The sequence below is a fragment of the Dicentrarchus labrax genome, unplaced genomic scaffold (assembly GCF_905237075.1).
Source record: "Dicentrarchus labrax unplaced genomic scaffold, dlabrax2021, whole genome shotgun sequence".
In the NCBI taxonomy this organism is placed as follows: Eukaryota; Metazoa; Chordata; class Actinopteri; family Moronidae; genus Dicentrarchus; species Dicentrarchus labrax.
In genome coordinates this window covers 1,283,462-1,298,573 of record NW_026136707.1, presented here as the reverse complement: position 1 = coordinate 1,298,573, position 15,112 = coordinate 1,283,462, and the positions used below count along the sequence as shown (strand labels likewise).

The following is a 15,112-nucleotide window of genomic DNA, read 5'->3' as shown; positions in this document are numbered from 1 at the left end:
GTAATTCATTAATTGAGGGTAACGGAACACACTTACAGACAGTCTCTCCGCTAAGGCATTCATGGTGTCGCACTTGGTTGTAAACACGAAGAATGGAAAAGGAGAGCTTGGGAAAGAAGTTGAAACCCTGCCTACTTTCACACCTCCTCACACCTGGCTAATCGCTGCATGAAGTGATTGTTGGATGGTTAAATTTGAAACCAAGCCAGATTCCTGTTAAACTGCAGTAAAGTTATGGTGGGTAACTTTTATACTTTTAAGTTTTTGCTGAAACTTTAATTATATTCTGATAGAACTACACGAGACAGATAATCTGTGAAAAACAATCAGGTTCCTCCGGATCCTCCTAGTGCTCCTAATGGCATTTGTAAGAATCCACCGGGCCTCAACGAAAACAACCAATTAGAGCTTTTTTTTCACACATTGTCATCTCATGTCAGGATATAATGAAAGAGTTAAAACAAAGTTTCCCATTAAAGTTACCTACTGCAGCTTTAATTCTGGCTTTATTCCTTATTAATCCAGAATTCTTTACGTTTAATTGATTATTTCTGTGGTCCGTAAAATGCCCATCTAAACTTCCCAGAGTTTAAGATGACATCTTCAAATTCCAAAGACTTTTACTTGCTTTACAGCTTTATATAACACAGGAACGCAGCAAATCCTTGTCTTATTGAAACAATCAGTTATCAAAATGGTAGTTGATCTACTCTTTTGTCATTTGACTTATCAATTATCAATCAACAAACTGTTTCAGCTGTTAATAAGTCATCGGGTGGGTCCTGTACACTCCTGATGTACAGAAAATAAGATATTCCTCTGTGTGTGCAAGGCCCCAGCAACAAGCCAGTATGAACTAGAAGATTCTTTAACATATCATAAATATCAACAGCACGTCAGTAGTTTTGGTCTTTATGGGATAAAAGTGACTGAATCGTCTCCTTTGTCGCCCCCCCTCCTCTCTCGGTCAGGTCACCACTCTCTGTGTATTCAGTCTATGGACGGGATGCTGATGTTCTTCGAGCAAGACAGCTACTCCTTCGGCAGGTTCCTCCCTGGTTTCCTGCTGCCCGGCCCGCTGGTCTACAACCCCAGAACAGACAGCTTCCTCACTGTTTCCTCTGCACGCCAGCTGGAGAGCTACAAGTAGGTGTTTTTTTATAAAGCATCCTTAATATAGCCTCAAACATTATTGATAACCATCATGCTCACTTGAAAAAGAGCAAAATCTTTGTAATTAATCAAATTATAGGATACATAGTGAGTGAAATGCATTAATTAAGTAAAAGTGTTTTAATGTTTATTGTGTTTGTCAGATGTCTGTTGTTTGAAGGTAGCAATTTGGTTTAGGATTTAGGTGTGATCATATCAATCAGTTCCTAAAAGACTTTTAGCTTTTCCTTTTCTGGTATTTATTTCATTTTGTTTAAATTGTTTTAATGTTACTGAAGGTGAATTGTGGATGCGCTAATGCACTTAACTCCACCCAACTGGTCATGTACATCAGTGTAAATGCTAAAAGATACTTTATAATGATTTTATTCTAGAATGAGACAAAAAGTACCTACTTTTGCTAAATTATTGCTGAAATCAAAGTAAATTGTATCATGAATTACCTAAAAGGTTATGAGTCATGTTATGTATTTTAGTATTTGAAACATTGTTAGATTACTGGCTGTAAGCTGCCGCAGCTATGATATTATTTGAGGTTACCTGGTGTCATCCACCGTCTTCAGTATCAGCTGCTGGTGGTTAGTGAGCGGCACTGACTAACGCTTCACCATCTTAAAGGCATCTGCTCCCACTGCAGAGCTCGCCTGGACGGACCAAAACAGACACACACACACACACACACACACACACACACACACACACACACACACACACACACACACACACACACACACACACACATTTTGATCGGAAAGTACCCCACTTTAATGTAAGCACATGCACACTTCTCATTTCCCTCTGGCCGAGTCACACAGAGCTTTTAGAAGCCTTGCAGACAGTGTGTGTGTGTGTGTGTGTGTGTGTGTGTGTGTGTGTGTGTGTGTGTGTGTGTGTGTGTGTGTGTGTGTGTGTGTGTCCCAGCTGTTTGTTATCTGGATGCCCCCCACCAGTATCAAGAAATTCTCCAGACTACAAACACTGACTTCACTGCTCTCCCTGGACACACACTCACAAACACAGCTCTGCGATGCACGTTCTGTAGTAAATTACACAGAGCAGACACTGAGTACCTTTACATACACGACAACGCTGCATTACTCATGGCAACAAGCTTGTTATTTCCATTATACCCTCTGGTTTAAATGGGTTGATTTAAAAGTACGGCACCTTTATGTTCACTCTGTAAATAATACATGTTTAGTTTGTCCGGTGACTAAAACTTTCTGCAGAATACATGGAAACATTCAGTGGAAATGTAGAAATCTATGTTAATCCAAACGTGGTGGCCAATTCATTCCAATGAAAGCTGCTCACCTGCCCTAGTTTCTCCTGCAGCCAGTAAATGGGTGCATGAAAATAATAACTGCTCAAATAATTTAGTCAATGGATTAGCCAATTGACAGCGACAGTTTTATTAAATGATTCATCGTTTTTTTTTAATGTATTATATAAAAGCTTGTTGGTTGCTCTCTCCTAATTCACTTAGGTGTTTGAGCAGGTCAGCCACCAACACATAAGGTTGCTGGTACTGTCCTTGATTCCTCATTTCCAAGTGCGTTTGAGCAAGACAATGAGACACAAGTTGATTTTTTTTCTAAGCAAATATCACTTTGCATGTCCAAATATAAGCCAAGAACTCCTGAACAGAGAAACTCCTGCCATGAGCAGCAGCAATCACATTTTGTAATGTGGTTTTCCATTCAGTAGGAGGAATGGTAAAAGGCATTATTTACCTTGATGAAGTTTAGGAGGTGTTCTGGTTCACAGAGACTGTAGTAAGAGATTGGATTTGAAGTCTTTCTGGGTCTCAGATTATAACTTGAGTGTGCAAAACCACTCTTTACCTTTCTTGGTCTGCTTATACAGTACCTTACAACACTCGTAAAGGGTCGGTACACCCAAAGTAAATAAAAACATTCTCACTTACCTCTTGTGGTATCTAGGCCTGCTGATTCACATCTTAAGAGAAATCTTGAGGAGAGAAACTTTTATACAACCAGACGCTGATGTGTTATGGCTTTACCGACTGTTATATATATTCCATATCAGATGACGGGGTCAGGGCTTCACTGACTGTTATACATTTAATATCAGATGACTGGTCAAACTGTTCTGCCTCTCTCAGTTTATTTAGCCTGTTGGACCGTCTCCTACCCTGATGAATGAGAGCTTGATTTGGTTGTGTGTGTGTGTGCGAGTGTGTGAGAAAGTGTGTGTGTGTTGGCGTCAGCTTTGGGATTTTAGTTTGTGTTTATCCATGACACCGAGAGAGCGTATGCATGTAGTGTGTGTGTGTGTGTGCGCTTGTGTAATTTGTGTGCGCACTGTGTGTATGTATATGCTTGTACGATGTATATGTTGAAGGTAAATGAGTGTGTTTGTTTGTGGAGTTTTTCAGAGAGATCCTCTTTCATATAAATGAGAACACTGTTTCTTCAACCTCAGTGTCCTACACTCTACATGATGACTGATACCGCATAAACACACACACACACACATGCACACACATGCACACACACACACACACACACACACACACACACACACACTCCTGCAACTTGGTCCACGTGTGTGAGAGAGCACACACCACGTTCACCACAACACTTTTAAATGGCAAACAAAAAAAAAAAAAAAACAGGAAAAAATTGTTCCCAAGTGTATTTCCCTGCCAATGTGTGTGTGTGCGACTTGTGCTCCTTTCTCATGTGTTAGGCATGCAGGTGAATAATCAGATTTTTATGGCTTTTTTTTTTTATTTTTCTCGAGTACACACAGTGCTTTGTTTGATTTTTACCCTCTTTCATAATACTTAAATCAACATCCCACAAACTACTGGTGGATGGAACTGGACACACACAGTCACATACACACACACACACACGTATGCATGTACAGTTTTAATTCATTCATGCTACTGCATACCCCATCATTAATAAGACATCTAACTGAAGGCTGGAATAGAAATATCAAAATAGACTAAACGAACACAGTTATTTTATGGTGTTGTTTTAGTATTATTAGGTTGAATTTAATCCATTCACTCATGCAGGAGTCGGCCTGTCGATCCATTGAGTGTTGCTTTAAAAGCTTAAAACCACTGACATGTTTAATATAATTTTTAGTCCATTTTCTTTCCCAGGAAATGGTCACGGTGTGATGAAAAGGTTTCTTTACTGGCAGTCATCCATAAAGCAGCTCGTTAGCCTGCTCGCCATTTCTCATAGAAGCTCAGCGGGTACGGCTACTGTACGGATGAGTTCAAAACTATAAATCTTGTGTTGCATTGCACAAATTAAAGTTCAGAACACTTAATTAGCTGTTTTATACGCAATGTTATGAGGAATTAACGTCACTTTAAGGGTTGCATGTTTTAGTCGGCTTTATCTAGGTATAAAACATGTTCAGGCAATAGGATGAGCATTGACAATTTTTTTTTTCTTAACAAAAAATAAATAAATACAAAATAAACAAAGTGAAGGTTGTACTTTATTAAGTACCTATCGTTTTTTTTTGTTTTGCTATAAAACATTATTAGTAATAGAGTGGCTGAGTGCCCTATAATGAAAACAGTACCAAAGCTGTCCTAATTCCATTCCACATGCTAATCCTAAAGAGGGTTTGAGGTAGTGCGTTCACACTGAATGCATCAATAACTAAGGATATGCAAACAAGTAGCACTAAATACAAAGTACAGCTGAGGCTGATGGGAATATTATTAGGTCTGGCAGTATTGGGCAAATTATTGACCTGATAATGGCCCTAGATAAAAAAAAATAAAATAAAAAGAATCACCAAAATTATTACAGTTCATCCTGAGGTGAACATGAATGTCTGCACCAAACTCCTTGGGACTTCATCTAATAGTCATTGAGACATTTAAGTGGAAAATGTCAACCTGCTGCAGCACTAGATGACGATCAAGGGATCACTAAGATTATTATGATTCATTCTCTCTGGACCGGGAAAATTCTATGGCCATTTAATAGTTAGTTAGATATTTCAGTCTGAAACAAAGTGGTGGTTGGACAGTCTTTGGACAAACGTACCATAACATGATCAATAACACAAGGGTTAGAGAGTTCACAGAGGTTAAACATGTAGAACTTGAGAATCCTTATCATACGGACTCCTTCAGGGAACAAAGGCTGTTTTGTGGTGTCAGTTCTAAACAAAAACATGTTAAAGGACAAATTGTTGTCTGCTGAAGGAAGGATGTCTGGTATAAATTGCGAGCGATGCCCATAACGTGGAAGCCGTGTTGGATTATAGCCCTTATAATTTAAGGTAGATTTCAGACCTGCCACCTTTGATTAACAGCAGGTTTGTGGTCCAAATATGTAATACTGAGTGAGAAAACTGTGAGTGGATAAATCAGCAGTTATGTAGTGTTTGGGCTGCGGTTCGGAACCGGGCTGGGTCGGGTTTGGAGCTCTCTGTTCATCCAGGTGTTAGAGGAGAAGGATAGATTCCTGCCAAGCTGCTTCGACTGCCAGCGTCTTACTGGAAAACTCCTGATGCTGAAGATGCCAAAATCAACTGACCACAGATCAGTCTGACCACTTTATCCTCAGCCAGTTGCCAACAGCTCGCTGATTAAAACTGATAGACCGCAGTTCCGGGGAATAGCAGGTCAGCAGCTCGTTGACTGACCTGACAGAAGCTGTAAGAGAGAAGGAGAATATAAGGCGCTAAGTGTGGATTTTGTTAATAAAGAACAAGTTATATGGTGTTCGACTTTATTTAAATGTTAATAACTGATGTGCACTAGAATTTCTGCCCTGGCCTTACAGACGGAATTTCTCTCAGGAAAATAGCTGGTGTTGTTGTGGTCTTGGGCTAGTGGTAAAAGAAACACAATTTGTAACAAGAGAGTTTGAGTTTTTAGACTGACTGTGGAATATCTGACAGCGAGGCCTAAATGAGAAATGCTCCCTGCACAGTGGAAAGTGTCCTTGAGCAAGGCATTTCACTTCCAGCTCCGCCAGCAGCCAATACTGAGTCAAAATAGAAGTAACGAGTGCAGTTTTTTACCTGTCTTAAAGGGAACATTTGTTTTATGTGGAGGTCAAATGAGTGTTGATGGTAAATGTAGTCAATTGAAGCAATAAATCCCTCAGTGCGTGCTATATTGGCCGAGAAAGCTGTTCTGCTCGCGGAGCCGTGTCGACTGATGCCCGCGCCCACTGAGCAAGCTACATTAGCTACTGGGTGATAATCAAAGTTAAACAACATTGCCAAGCAAATTAATTCCTGTAATTAGATTTCTTTTTCAGGCGTAACAAGGTCGATCCTCTAAGCTGAAATAGCCTTTAGTTGTTCCTTGACAGCAACTACATGGATCAGATTCAGATTTTGCAGCTATTTCTTGGTCAATATAGCACACCTTTAGGAATAAAGTGCTTCAATGGACTACATTTACCATCACACTGATTGGACATCCACATTACATGTGGCAAATATTCCCTGTAATGTTCAGCTAAAGTTCAGCTGAAGTTAAGTAAACATTATCAATCAAATATTTTAATCATAACAGAGAGAAATGTTCAATTCATTGATTTGAATACATACAGATTCAATAGACTTAGACAGAAAACAACTGACATCTGACGGGTGACAAACCTTCAAAACAAAGGCTGAATGTGATCCACAGACATTCGGTGTTTGTAAGCAGCGGTCTGTGTCTCTCTGACTTCCAGGTATGAGACTCTGGCCGTGGCCACAGAGGCAGAGAGCAGACAGGATCCTGACCTGCCCCTCAAGACTGGAGGCAAAAGGCTGACGGTGAGTCCTGAACACCTCAGGTACCAGAGAGGGAGCACACCAAACTAGAGTCCAGACTGTTAGTTAGATAAATTCAAATTCACATTTATTGTCATTCATCTACCGCATATATGTTGTGGAAATTCTCAGTAATGGAGAGTAAAAGAGTTTATTGCAATATACAGTCAGTTATTGGCAAATGGACCTCCAAGCTCGTCAGGATGAGAGATGCTGTTGTGAACATATTTCTAAATACAGTCTCTCAATTGTTCATTCATAGCTCTGTCTATTCACAGGGGAGGTTTCAGTCTTAGTCTGCTGAGAAAGAGTTGAAGGCTGTGTCTTGTCTCCCTTCTTCTCCCTTGATAGCGTGTAACAACTGTTGGAGACATATGCACAAATACAAAAAAACAACTTTTTATTAGCCTGTGTTCTTAGCCAAAATCCATCGTAAAGTAAGGCAGTGTACATAATCATAAAACAATAAGAATATATAACTTTCTGTTGTAGTATACAGTTAAATGAAGTGTTTGTCGGGGGCCAAGACAGTCAACAAGAGGTCTGCTGTATGTAAAAGTGCAAAGGCAACTACACAGCATATAACGTGTATTAGATAATGAAATAACAATGCCAAAATTAGTAAGAATAGCAAACAATGAAATTAAAAACTGCTGCAATATCGTATCACAAAGAGATTGTAAAAACTGGCAGCAACACTGTACAATGAAGAGTGTAAAAGAAACATGGCTGTGAATGAAATGAGCCAGATCATATGCCATTTATCCATAAGCTTAAATCATATTGATCTTTATAATTAGTCTGAATTCTTATTGCTGGAGAATGTTGTGTATGTTGGGCAGCGCGAAAGCATAAGCAGCCATGAATGCCAACGTACACATCTCTTTATTCATAGAGCTTACGTGTGTTTGTCCACAATTCTTAAAATAAACCTAAAAATGGGAATACCTAACAAAAGAGATGAATTTAATGACTGCAAAAACATTTTGTGAAGGGTGTTCAGACTGTACATGTGTCACTCTGAGTATGCATCATGCTTTTGAAATGGAAGAAATAAGGGTAGTGTGCTGTAACTCTGTGTGTGTTCTCCTCCAGCCTGACTGGACGTTTGTCCTGGGAGAACAGGCCCTGGACCTCTCTTTGCCCTCCTTCTCGCACTCCTCCTCCTCCATCTTTGTTCTGGGCGAGAGGAACCTCTACTGTCTCCGTGACAATGGCCAGATCCGCTTCATGAAGAAGCTGGAGTTCAACCCCAGCTGCTTCCTGCCCTACACCTCAGGTAACCCAGGATGCTGAATCTTTAGCACAGGGCTTTAGTAGTGAGGCCTAACTATAAAGGGATATTTCACCTTTACAGTCCTCTACTCCCGCACGCCTGATCCAGTTAAGGACTTAAATACAGATTGGCTGAAGCAGATCTACCACGCACTTAACTAGATGTGTAAGAATAGTTTAAAAAGATTGAAGCGAAACCTATAGGAGTCAGAGACATGGAAAGGGATGAAAATCACGGGTTACAGAGTTTAAAGAGGAAATAAAATAAAATCCATCATGTTTCTTTCTTTTGAGTTCAAATTAGCTTTGAATCTTACAGGCAGTGATTACTTTAGAGGTTGTTTTCTACTGTAGAAACAATTCAGGTGATAGCTTCACTGTTCACACAGAGCAAAGTCAAAGGGCATGTTAAATCATTCTCAGGCACTTTAGCATTTGGCAGCTAATTGGGAGTCATCTGAGAACTTGCTGTTCTTGAAGGATTTGGATGCATTAGGTTGTATTACAGAGAACTGAGCACAACCGCTGTGGGGCTAGTGTGAAAGTTAGCCAATGCGGCACTGGTAAAGCTCTGATGTCTTCAACCTGGAGTGAAGTAAAGGGCAATGAGACAAAACTCACCATGCATCAGTGCACCTGCCACAACCAAACCATTGAAAATAAGTGCACAAAATACACAAAAACAAAGTATTTCTGTGCAGTGGCCCAATGCCACATGACTGGCTCTGCAGGAAGCTGGTTTTGGCAGAACGTGATGGAATAACTGGAGTAGCTCTGCTGCATGCATTAAAACAAGAACTGAACAGACTCCTGAACACATTGTAGTATATAAACATATGGTGTAAGATGAATGGATATCGTAATAAATACAGATGTATAAATTTATAGATAGTACATATAATATATTATTGCTGCAGTGAATACCGTGTATGTCCATATTTGGTGATTTTTCAAAGAAACTGAAGGATTCAAAACTGACCATCGTAAAGCTTAATACGAGGCTGTTGTCATGATAAGCAACATTTTGCAGATACACAATTATGGTATAGATACAACAACAAGTTAATGTTCAAACACAAAACAAAGTGAATTAATAAATGATTTTCATTTCATTATCATAAGGAATATGCAGGATATTGAAATCATAGGCATTACTCTATTGTACATGAAACAACACAGCTACAGAGCTTTAATGGGTTCCAGACCCTGTCTTCACCTCTGATATGAACAGAGAGGGACACTGGCTACTGCTTCCTATACACACAACGGACAAGATTTGGTTTTTAGTTACGTTAATCCCACTGCGCCTGCCAACAGATCTTGAAAATCTTCTCCAGCTTACTCACTTCTCTTCCTGTTATAGAGGGAGGAAAAAAGGAGGCAGGAAACAGAACAAACTGAATGCAGGCTCCAGTGTCACATTAACTAAAAGCTTGTTCCTCACATGCAGTATGGATGAATTTTCTCCACACATACATTCTCATTATTCAATAATTAATGATCAGGAGTGCGACCGTTTCAAAATTGCAGCTTGATTGCGGCAATTTAGAAAAGTAGACATGAGAACAAACGCGAAAAAATGTGCATGAACCCTTCAAACATACTAACACACAGATGTGATCTAATCAAATCTATTAGTTTAAGCTCTACACTTATTAGTGAAGAGCCACCTTCTGTTGTATAATGATCTAAAAAAAAACCACCAAGTTCTGAAAAACTCATTGATTTACAGAAAACTCATCTGGATCCTGAACATTACTTCTATTTGGGACATTTCAAGCCTATGTTTCTGTGTTTCTGATTAATCTTGCAGAGGTTGCATATAACTACACTGCACTAGGTTTTACCCTAAAACAGCATCACTCTCTTTGGTTCTGCCCACTTCATTTACCCTGGCAGCCAGGGACAAAAACTTTAAAGTTGTTTATCTTTTGATACAGAAGGAAAGGGGGAAAGTGGTAGAACTTCTGCGGCCCGATTCTTATCACCACAAGCAAAATTAATTATCCAGATATGGTTGGACCTCCAGTACGGTGCTTAAATACAGCAGAATAAAAGTTCTGTGTATAACCTTTTGAGCATGGAGCAATAAACAACCTTTTTATGAGCAACAAAAATGTTTCTGTCTGGTTCAGTTTACGCAACAATGTACCACAGAACCATTTTTGTGAGAGTATTACACTTGATCTGAAATACACTAGAGAGCTGACAGATGGAAAGAGAAAAATAAAAAAAGGATGTGAAGGAAAGCAAAAAATAGATTGGAGGAAGGATCCAGAAGGGAGAATTGATGGAGGGATTGCAAGAACGGCCAAGAGCTTTCTGGTGATATCTGTTTTCAATTTTAGAATTAAAATATCTCTGCTTTCAAAGTGCCCGTCACTATCTGTTCCAGACATTATTTAGATTATTTAAATTACTCTTGGAAATCAGCTATAAATTCAATACATGATGTGCCAGCACAACAAAAGTAGCTTTTATTGGGACATGACTCCTGTCAACAATGAAAACCACATAAAAATCTCCACATGGCTGGAAGACGGCAACTCCTGGGATCACTCTGCTGCTGCTGCGGTCTTCTGTGTCCATGTTTGGTCTTTGGTTTATTGTGAGCAGGCCAACATTTAGTGACACTGTGACTGTCTGAGGTGCCACCCAACGTTCAGTAGGGGTTATTTTATGGTGCTAGGCCATTTGGAGAACCCTCATTGTTGAGAGTGTAGTGTAGAGGAGGGCAGACAACCGTGATCTCTTGATTGTTTCCTAACGCTTTCCTTCTGGCCTCCAGCCTCACAGCTGCCTTTGCTGGACCACTGCCCCCGCTTTCCCTGTCTCCCTCCCTCCCTTACTCCGTCCTTCCTCTGTCTGTCTATTTCTTTCTCAGATAACTTTATTGGCTTGAGTGCTCATCAGAAACGCTCTAGTTCAGGCTAAATCTCTTGGTTTGAAATAATAATTAGGATTCTCCTCTTCTAGAATCAAGAGAAATTGATGACAGATTACTTTGGATTAGGGCATGACAGCTCACTAGATGATTTGATGAGTATGGAAATTTAAAAAATGACCACATAGAAATCACTCAAGAGCCATTTAACATTTCTAGAAAACAAAGATGAAAGACCTGTTATGATCTATGATGAGGATCTACTCCACTGGCTCTCAAACTCTGGTACATTTACCACTGTTGGCATGCAACCTCTCACTAGGGGTACATGTAGGAATGTCTCAAATATATTCTTTTAATGATTGATTTTAAAACATTTTATACTATCAAAGTACTACAACATTTCCACTGAAAATAAAAGATAAAATCGCTGGAATGTAGTTTCAAATAGGTTTTCCATTTTCTGAAATACTTTGTTTCAGTACTCGCATACATACATGATGAGTTACGAGCTAAAATTTGATGTAAGATAGTAAGCTGGGGTAAAATGAATGTTTCAAAAACACTGCAGTCATGGCTCCAAGCGGGAACTATTGGAAGGAGAAGTGTGGATCAGGAGTACTCCTTTTTCCACCAAATTAGCTCTGGTTCTTGAACCAGTTCGCTTCAGGATTCAACAATAAACAATCTTGTTAGGAATAAACCTGCCTCCTGCGTGAACTGTCCGTAGCTGAATAGAGTTGGCCTACACTCCTGTATTTTGTTCATGGCGGTGGTACTTGGAGAGCCTAATATTTTCTGAGTTGGTATGCGTTGTAAAAAGACAGACTGTCCATCATTTTGAAAGGTTATTTTTGGGCTCTCTCGCCTTTACTGGACAGAATGTGTGCGAGAGGCACAAAGGGACATGGGGAACATGGGGCGAAAGAGGGAGGAATGACATCCATCAACTGTCCCCGCCTGCAATCGAAGCAGGGACGTTGCGAAATTGAGAAATTGTAACAGACATATGGGGGAGATGAGAGAAGGAAGAGAGGGATGGGGGCGATGCAGAAAGACGGGGAGTGGAATCGAGTTAAACTAGGGGCAGATGGTGGAAAAATCTAAGAAGATAAAATAAAGTGGTAGAAGAAGCAGGTGAACAAAAAAGGGCAGAAAGCTGATAAGTTAAGGAGGGAACAAGAGAGTAGTAGAAAAGATAAGGTGAAAGAGAAGAAGAGAATGTCGAGATAAGAGCTTAAGATTGAAGAGTAACCGAGGAAAGTATAGTAAGAGAGGAGCTGATGTTTGGGAAATGCTCAGCTCGAACATGTACTCGTAGATTGAACCTTTATAATTAGGTTGTAATTATAATGCTGATGCTGAGATAGAAGGTGTGTGTTTGCTTTGATGTGGCACCAACACACACTCTGTCATTTTGACCCCTGCACTGTACCACCCTGCTGACCGCTGTTACTATATTATAACTTGTGTATTCAACTGTGTGAGTGAGGCGTGTTTGTTTTGCGTGTGGCCGTCACCTCAGATCTCTCTAGGTGGTAACTGCGCCATTGGTGGGAAGGACTGGACGTGTGTGTGTGTGTGTGTGTGTGTGTGTGTGTGTGTGTGTGTGTGTGTGTGTGTGTGTGTGTGTGTGTGTGTGTGTGTGTGTGTGTGTGTGTGTGTGGGGGGGGGTGGGGGGGGGGGTGGGATGTGAGAAACATAAGTAGTAAAACACAAGTAGTATTTATATTTAATGTTTCTAGCCATGAGTCACAGGAGAAAGTGTATATGTAACTTTAGTTATATATACACTTATAAAAGCTGACCTTGTCTTAAAATGAAAGATCTTAATGACAAAATTCTATATACAATCCAGATGTGAGATGTGAAGAGATGGATTTTTCTTTTACAGGACAGAACAGGTTGCACTCATCTTAAAGGGCAATGCCACCCACCGGATTAATTTGTTATTTCTGTGCTCCATGGTTGAATTTGTGGATATGTGCGGCAAAGCTAAAAATCGGAGGTAAAACAAATCCTTGAATTTTTGCCGTTATGAAACTGAGGCTGGGTTTCTAGCCATAAGACGCTTAGTTAAATTATCACAGCAAAGTGAAGTTTATATTGTAGTACTTCTAGCAGGTATGACACAGAATTTGAACCTCATTAGATTTTCTCATCAGTCATTTATTATTTTAAGACTTATAATTCATTTTAGGTTTATTTCAGAACATAGTCAGACCAATGGATCACCCTTCCCAGTACATACTATACAGATAAACCTACCTGGGAATAATAATATAAATTAGAAAATGCAACATGTGCAATTACATGTGTATTTGCACACTACTGTACAAATGTAAGTGAAAGGAAAGAAGGGTAAACATTGTGGTAGTCCACTTCAATCTTATTTTTTTCTGTAATTCAGTAAAAAAGATATTTATTCACATCTTCTTCGTGCCCTACTAAGGATAAATCCAGACTGAAGTAGAAGTTAAACAACCAGGAAGGAAGAGGTTCATGAAAGCTCTCTCGCTTTATATATGGAAAGTCATAGAAATGTGTTTGAACGTTTCATCAGGATAGTCACTCTGTGGTTTTAGTAATGTGAGCCTGACGCTTTTTATCCGTTTCATTTTAAGTCACTTCCTAGAGAAAATTAACTAAATGTCAAAAGTGCAATTAGACCGTGTGCATGTGACGTGAATAGGCTCTGTTCTTCTCTCGTTCTTCTTTAGTGACGGATGGCACGACCAACCTGTTGCTAGGTAACCACACCAACATGATGCTGGTTTACCAGGATGTGACTCTGAAGTGGGCGGCCCAGCTCCCCTTTGTGCCCGTGGCCGTTCGCGTCGGCAACTTTCCGTGAGTACAACCTCCAGCAAAACACAACATCTGATGTGACAGTTACAGATACATTGGAGAACCACAGTCAGTTGCCATGACAGCTGCCATGACATTTAACCAACCAGTGCTATCGCTAAAGCCAGCTAGACAACAAGGTCATTCATATGAGATCAATGACAAGACTCAGTGGTGTAGTCTAGTTTATTGTAGTGGGTAAACTGTGATGATTCCCTCCCAGCCTCGTACACACACGTCCCAGACCGACACCCCATAAGCACCACCACACTCACTAACGCATACAGTCGGCTTCATGCATCCACACATAATTGAAAGCATTCTGAAAGACTGGGTATGTGTTATCAACAATTTATTATAAGCAACACAAGCCAATAAACTGATCACATGTTTTCTATATAAAATCTTAATCTGAGAAGTAACTAGTAACTAAAGCTGTTAAATCAATGTAGTGGACTAAAAAGTTAAAAAAAAAAGTAAGAGTATTTGAGTAGTGGAGTAATACGGGAGTATTTACATTTTATGCTACTTTATATTTCTAGTATAAAGTAGCATAAAATGTAAATTCTCAAGTAAACAACAAGTAAATTAAAGTGTTTTTAAATTCCCTAGCTTGACTCTCAGTCCACAAGGCTGGCCAGTTCTCATCTAAAAGAAACAAGGAGATATACAGTGGGATAAAAGCATTGTATTCTGTTGACTACTGCACCCCCCACACGCACGCGTGCACACACACACACACACACACACACACACACACACACACACACAAAGAAGCGCTCAAGGGGAGGGAAAAAAAGAGCTGTAGAGTGCACAGGGTGAATTTTATGAATGGAGGGGGAAAGAGGAGACTCACTCCCCTGCAAAATGTATTTTATTGCAGTTATGATTTAAATAATATTTGCGAAACAAAATCACTGAAGTTAAAGTTCTTTCACAAAACTATATTGTTACGGATCTTTGCACATTTTTAAGTGGGTATACGGAAATCCTGGAGCTTTCTCAGTGGGTATACGACATATACCTGCCTATCACGTAGACTACACTGACAAGACTACTAGAAGACTACTAATGGCTAATTACTGTGCACTCTGGACAGGGGAGTCAATTACAGGTCATTGACAGTGTTGCATGTGAACTTCTTAACGTTACGGT

At 39.8% G+C, this 15,112-nt stretch overlaps 1 protein-coding gene across 2 annotated transcripts in view; it reads left to right on the top strand.

Annotated features, from left to right (window-relative positions):
* The window catches only part of bbs9 (Bardet-Biedl syndrome 9), a 171,592-nt gene that overhangs the window by 13,037 nt on the left and 143,443 nt on the right, over positions 1–15,112 (top strand). For both annotated transcript variants that reach the window (XM_051406576.1, XM_051406575.1), the window contains exons 6-9: positions 972–1,146; positions 6,870–6,954; positions 8,047–8,230; positions 13,831–13,960. In XM_051406576.1, coding sequence (XP_051262536.1) covers positions 972–1,146; positions 6,870–6,954; positions 8,047–8,230; positions 13,831–13,960 — 574 coding nt within the window. The remainder of the gene's footprint in view (positions 1–971; positions 1,147–6,869; positions 6,955–8,046; positions 8,231–13,830; positions 13,961–15,112) is intronic.